This window comes from Myotis davidii, unplaced genomic scaffold, assembly GCF_000327345.1.
Source record: "Myotis davidii unplaced genomic scaffold, ASM32734v1 scaffold828, whole genome shotgun sequence".
Lineage (NCBI taxonomy): Eukaryota > Metazoa > Chordata > Mammalia > Chiroptera > Vespertilionidae > Myotis > Myotis davidii.
The window spans coordinates 30090-36983 of NW_006299391.1; the positions used below are offsets into that span (position 1 = coordinate 30090).

General features: G+C 48.6%; 1 protein-coding gene across 1 annotated transcript in view; it reads left to right on the forward strand.

Annotated features, from left to right (window-relative positions):
- LOC102756913 (protein KIBRA-like) overlaps window positions 1-6894 on the forward strand; it is a 34503-nt gene that overhangs the window by 14266 nt on the left and 13343 nt on the right. Inside the window, 1 exon segment of the mRNA XM_015571268.1 lies at window positions 344-734. Coding sequence (XP_015426754.1) covers window positions 344-734 — 391 coding nt within the window.

A 6894-nucleotide genomic window follows, 5' to 3' on the forward strand; every position in this document is an offset into this window, starting at 1 on the left:
CCTCCAGGGAATAATCAGAATCTCTCCCGGCCAGGATGGCTACAAAGGTTCAGTTAGATGCCACTTACTGAGTGGCATTTATGTGCTAGGCACTCTTTCATACCTTATGCGTATAATCTTCATAACAACCCTTTGTCATAGGTTATTAGGAAACGGAGTCTGAGGGGTTAAATAATTTAACTCACACCAGCTTTTTTACTGTAGATACCATTCAGTATAGATGGTCTTCCTCCAGGAAGCCTTCCCTGAATGCACCCCCCTAAGCTGACTTTGCCATTGCTTCTCTGTTCCCAACCATTAATCCTTAACATCTGGCATGGTCCCTATCACATTGCTTTGTAACCAATGGTTCCTATGATGGTCTCCTTGGCTGCACTGTCATCTCCTTACAACTGGGGGCCTATAATTCTGTCTCCCTCAACTACTAAACGGGGCTGTCTTCCAAAACTGTCCACACACACGGTTATTTGCAGGAGAACTGCAGGGAGAAGAGCCAACGTATTTCCAATGTATGTGACCTGGGGGCAAGCTGCTGACCCACTCGGTGCACTGGGAGGGCCACACCCTGAGAAGCTCCGATTCTTGCCAGGAGGTGCGGTGTCCAGGGTGTGTCAGGGAACCCATCGGTCTTTGTCTCCACAGGACGCTGTGTCCGCTCTGCTGGAACAGACAGCGGTGGAGCTGGAGAAGAGGCAGGAGGGAAGGAGCAGCACCCAGGACCTGGGAGACAGCTGGTAAGCAGGGGTGCCCTTGGGCCTCGGGAACTGATCTGGCTCGGACGTGGGCCCAGGGATGAGCTCCCTGAAGGCGGGTGCCACCAGGAGAGTGTCCCCCGGGAAGACTCAGAACCTGCTTCCTCACGGGCTCTGTCCAGGCAGCCAGGCAGTACGTAGTCCGGTACAGCGGTTCCCAAACCCCCGTCCCGATTTGTCGTTTGTGTTCGATGAAGCACTCACGCTGGTTCACATCTCATGTCATTAGTTTGTCTGGAAGCGCTTACATTTACTTTGGTTTAAAATTTTTTAAGCTGGATACCACTGTCAGTGGAAAAGAAGTATAACGTGCCATAATTTGGAGGTTTTTTCAGTAAGGAATTGCATTTGACTACGAGGAACAGAGCAGAAATAAGAGTCTTAAACAGATAGTTTATTTCTTCATTATGGGAGAAGGCAATCCAAGGCTCATCTGTTAGCTGCAAGGTGCTACTGGGAACCCAGGCACCTTCTCTCATTCTGCTCCACTGTCCTCATGGTGGGCCCTCCATCATCGAGGCTGTTTTATAGCCCAAAGTGGCTGCTGAGTCACCAGCCATCAGGCAGGCATCAGGAAAGAGGACGAAAGAGTGCCCTTGTGCCTCTTAACCGGGGAGCATTCCTGAAAGCACTTATGAGCCAGTTGGCCTATCTAACTGCAAGGGAAGCTAGGAATCAAGGTCTGTTCACTTGGGTTCAAAAATCAGGGTTCTGTTACTAAGGCAGAAAGTGGGAATGGACACTGAGGAGGCCAAGCCTGCCTCAGAAAGTGACCGTGGAAAATTAAATGTAATGAAAATAAAACAAGGGCATTGAAGTGTAGCTATATGAATTGCTGGCTACGGTTTTAAGCCGGAAGTCTCCCTTCCCCTTGTTAGAAAGGAAGCTTGGTCAGTGTTTCAGCTAGTGGTGGAGACCCTCCGTGATGTAATCTGACAGAGAGCGAAGCGGAGACAGCTTTCTCATTGTGCAGTTCGGGGCCCTTTAGTCCCTTGTAACCAGACAGAAAGGTCTCTTACACCTTAAGAAACAGTGATGTAGGCAAGGGCTCACTCTTAGCTTCATCGTTTTTTTGTGTAACCTTGGGCAAAGCATTTTTACCTTTTTTTAAAATTCTTATCTGAGGATATGTTGAGAGAGAGAGAGAGGGAGAGAAACATTGATCAGTTGCCTTCTGTACGCACCCCGACTGGGGATCGAACTTGCCACCTGGGCATGTGCCCTGAGCCACCGGGCCAGGGCAGCATTTTTAACTTTTTAAAAAATATATATATTTATTGATTTCAGAGAGGAAGGAAGAGGGAGAGAGAAATAGAAACATCCATGATGGAAGAGAATCATGGATCGGCTGCCTCCTGCAAGTCCCCCACTAGGGATCGAGCCCACAACCCGGGCATGTGCCCTTGGCTGGGATCGAACCTGGGACCTTTCAGTTCGCAGGCGGACGCTATATCCACTGAGCCAGACCGGCTAGGGCACATTTTTAACTTTTTATTGCAGGATAACATACATACAGAAAAGTTCACCTAAGCGTCCAGTACAGCTCAGTGAGTTTTCAGAAAGGCAGACGCTATATCCACTGAGCCAGACCGGCTAGGGCACATTTTTAACTTTTTATTGCAGGATAACATACATACAGAAAAGTTCACCTAAGCGTCCAGTACAGCTCAGTGAGTTTTCAGAAACCAAACTCCCTGTGGGATCAGCATCCAAATCAGGAAGCTGGACGGGCATTCATTACCAGCTCCAGGGCAGCCCACACCACGCTTCCTCCCGTCACTGCCTCCACCTCAGGGCAGCCACTCTCAGGCAAGCCATCCTAACCTCTCTGACAGCATCCACTGAAAAATGGGGACATGACACCGATGACAGAGGGTCGTGGAAAGGCCGGAAGGGAAAGCCACTAATGAAGATAAAAGGGCTCATGGTAGACACTCAGCAGAGGGCAGGAATTACGGTTAGGCAAACGACAAGCATCACTGCGAACCCCCAGCCCGAAAGAGAGAAGGCAGATTCCATCCTGGACATGAACACAGCCTATAAGTCTTGCCTCTTGGGAGGCAGCCTCGTTGGGCTTCTGTGCACTGAACTCAGACCAATAGGGATCAGGAGGCTCGCTCAGATGACTTCCTGTGCGATCCTAGGTATTGGGGGAGGCGGGGGGTGCTGAGCATAACTACATTTTAAAAGCTCCCTGGGTGATTCTGATGAGCAGCCTCCATTTCTCATCTGCAAAATACAGATTTAAAACATAGCCATGCCTACAGTGGATACAGCGTCGGCTTGCAGACTGAAGGGTCCTGGGTTCGATTCTGGTCAAAGGCACATGCCCAGGTTGCGGGCTCAATCCCCAGTAGGGGGCGTGCAGGAGGCAGCCGATCGGCGATTCTCTCTCATCACTGATGTTTCAGTCTCTCTCTCCCTCTCCTTCCTCTCTGAAATCAATAAAAATATATTTAAAAAATTAATAAATAAAACATAGCGATTATGCATGATAAACATAACACACAGGAGGCCCTCAGTACCTCTTCTGTATGTCTCTGTTATGCCCCAAATTATACATTTGATCTCAGAAGGAGTCTTTGCTTACTCTCTGTTACTCCAGGGCTCACGCATGTTTTCTGGGAAGGGCAGATAGTAAGTGTCTGCTTTGTGGGCCATGAAGAACCTGCTGGGTCTGTTCAACTCGACCGTTTTACTGTGAAAGCAGCCAGAGAGGGCACGCACGGCAGCCTCCGTGTCCCTGCCGCCGAAACTTTGATTGTGGACGCTGACATTGAACGTCACAGCATTTGCACATCATGAAATAGCACCCCTTTGATTTTTTCTTTCTAGCCGTTTAAAAACATGAAAACCATTCATAGCTTGGACTGTCCCGAACAGGCTGGATTGGGCCCTCAGTCTGACCCCTCTCGTAGTCTCCTTTACTTGTCCTGCAGTAACGAAGGGTATGGCAAGGTTCCTGAATTTTTTTATTATTCATTTGTTTGTTTTAGGGTTCTCTCTAAATTGTCCCAATTCCTCTCTCATTCCCCTCTGTCTCCCTCCTTCCCAGTGCCTTCTCCTCTCTCTGTCTCCCCCCACCTCCCTGTCTCCGTTCTTTTCCCCTCCCTCTCCTTCCCTCTCTCCCTCTCTCTAGCATGCTGCTGGGCTGGGCTGGGCTGCACACAGGCAGAAGTCTGATGCCGGAAATAGGCCTAGGACCTGTCTTCCAAAACCCTGGCGCGAGATCACTGGTTTTCCCCAAATTCCAAGCCTGCATTGAGGCTTTTCACGCCATTGCCTAGCAACCGCCTTCTGTTCTTTCTCCCTTTGTGGCCCCCTCTCTCCCCACCCCTGGCCATTCAGACTTCCCTAGACACTGACTTACAAAGAGGGCTGCGAATCCCAGAGCTGCCCTATGGCGAAAACCCGTCTGCAGCCCCCTCCTCCGGCTGCAGGCTTCTTTGGGTCCTGGAATGTTAACTAGCCTGGCTGGGCCCCGCTCCGCTCTGGCGTCACGTGTGGAGGCCTCCGAGAGACCAGCCCTCTGTTCTCATTTCCATTCCCTCCTCCCGCACCCAAGGCTCAGGGTGCCATTGCCACACCCACCTCTTTTTTGGGGGGAGGCGGGGTGTTAGGTTTCTTTAGTGCACATAGTCAGAAGACTGGATGTGTGTGTGTGTGTGTGTGTGTGTGTGTGTGTGTGTGTGTGTTTTAGATTCAAAAGCAAAACAAAACTCTGAAAGTATTAAACAATATAGGATCATACAATCACAAACAACGCCGGAGTGAAAATCTTTATGTTGACCTCCCTGGGAACGTGTGCGTATTTGTCTAGGGCAGAAGCTGAGAAGTGGCCTTGCAGAATAGCTCTCGGATAGGATTGTACTAGTCAGTGCTCCCACCAGCAGTGCTTATGAGTTCCCCTAAACCGACACGCTCTCTGCCATCAGTATAATCCGACGGCAGTACCAAATCGAGGATATTTTAGCAGAGACTAAGTTGACTTCAGAGTGTAAATTGCCCGCTCTCATTCACCCCCTACAGGGATTAGCCTGTTTCCCCTACCTTCACCAGCCCAGGGGATTACCAGATATTTCTTTTTTTCTTTTTTCTTTTTGAACTCCAAAGGATGAAAAGATGCCTGTTTTAATTCTTTTTTTCTCCTTCCAGTTGAGGGTGGTTGTGGTTTTTTTTTTCCTTTCTGGAAATATTTAGATCAGGCTCACAGTCAAAAAGAGATTTCCCTCGTGGTTGAGCACTTAGTGGACTTGGGTGGAAAACCAGGCTCCCCACTTAGCAGCCCGTGACCCTGGACCAGGGCTCTCAACTCTCCGGTCCTCAGCTTTTCAGTCCATAAAACAGAGACAGTCATCGCCGGCTGCACTGTCGAAGGGCCTTAGCGTAGCACCTGGAGCTTATTAGGCCCTCGGTAAGTGGTGGTTAATGTGGCGTCTGTGGAATTCTTGGGGAGGTGCCCCTGGCGTGTTCTCATGTATAATGGCTCTTTTATAAGGAGACAGACAGGCTGCGGGTGTGAAGGAGGGAGAGCAAAGTCCCCCTCTAAGTGCAGAGGAGGTTTTCATCGTGGGGCTGGGGGTGGAGATCCAGGGTCTATTCTCCGCACGGGAAAGTCCCGAGGGAGCGTTTATGTTTATCCGCAGTCTCCCGGAGCCGGCTAACTAGATGTCAGGATTTCTGCTTTTGGCTGGAATTCCTCCTGCTCAGTGTGGTAACGCTGTCTCATGCTGATCACAAGCCTGGCGGTTATGTATGTCTTTGAGAAGGAAAGATGGGAATCAAAATAAATTACTAATTAACAAATGCAGTCTATTTGTCACAGCAACTCCTTCCAACCGTGGAGCCCCTGGGGAAAGGATAATTTTGAAGAGCATCAACCAAAAGGAAAGTCTCTTCAACAAATGATGCTGGAACAATTAAGTATCCATATAGCAAACAGAAACTTTGAGCATGATGCACAAAAATTAAATCTGAAATGGATCATGGGGCTGAGCATCAAATCTGAAATTATAAAACTCCTCAAAGAAAATGGAGGAGAAATTTTCTTTTGCAACTTTAGGGTAGGCAGAGATTTCTTAGATGGGACATAAAAAGCACAAACTATTAAGAAATTGGTAAATCCGACTTTGTCACCATCAACATCTTCTGTTCTTTGGAAGGTACCCTTTTTGAAGATTAAAAAGTGAAGCAGGCCCTAACCGGTTTGGCTCAGTGGATAGAGCGTCGGCCTGCGGACTGAAGGGTCCCAGGTTCGATTCCGGTCAAGGGCATGTACCTTGGTTGTGGGCACATCTCCAGTGGGGAGTGTGTAGGAGGCAGCTGATCGATGTTTCTCTCTTATCGATGTTTCTAGCTCTCTATCCCTCTCCCTTCCTCTCTGTAAAAAATTAATAAAATATATTTTTTTTAAAAAAGTGAAGCAGCCGACTTGGAGAAAATATTTGCAGAGGATTAATACTATCCAGAATATAGAATGAATTCTTCCCACTCAATAATGACAAGACAACCCAGCTTTTCAATGGGCTAATGGTTCTAACAGACGCTTTGCGAAAGGAAAATATATGGGTGGTCAATAAATGCATGAAAAGATTCTCTATGGGAAAGTGCTGATTAACAACCACAGCGAGCTGTGGGTACACACCCAGGAGAATGACTAAATTTAAAGGCTGACGATACCAAGGCTAGACGGGGAACTGGAATCCTCGTAACCTTGCTGGTGGGAATGTCAAGTGGCATAACCACATTGGAAAACCAGTTTGTCAGTTTCTTAAAAGGATAAACTCATACTTCCTGTGTGGCCCAGCAGTTCCACTCTCAGGTATATAGCTGTTTTGGTCTGAATTGTGTCCCTTCCAAAATTCATATATTGAAGCCCTGATCCCAGGACCTCAGACTGTGACTGTCTTTGGAGATGGGCCCATTAGAAGATGATGAAGTTAACATGAGGTTGTTAGAGTTATGGTGGGCCCCAATCCAGTATGATCGGTGTCTTTGTAAGAAGAGGGCATTTGGCCGAGGCCGGTTTGCCTCAGTGGATAGAGCATCGGCCTGCGGACTGAAGGGTCCCGGGTTCGATTCCGGTCAGGGGCATGTGCCTGGGTTGTGGGCACATCCCCGGCAGATGTGCAGGAGGCAGCTG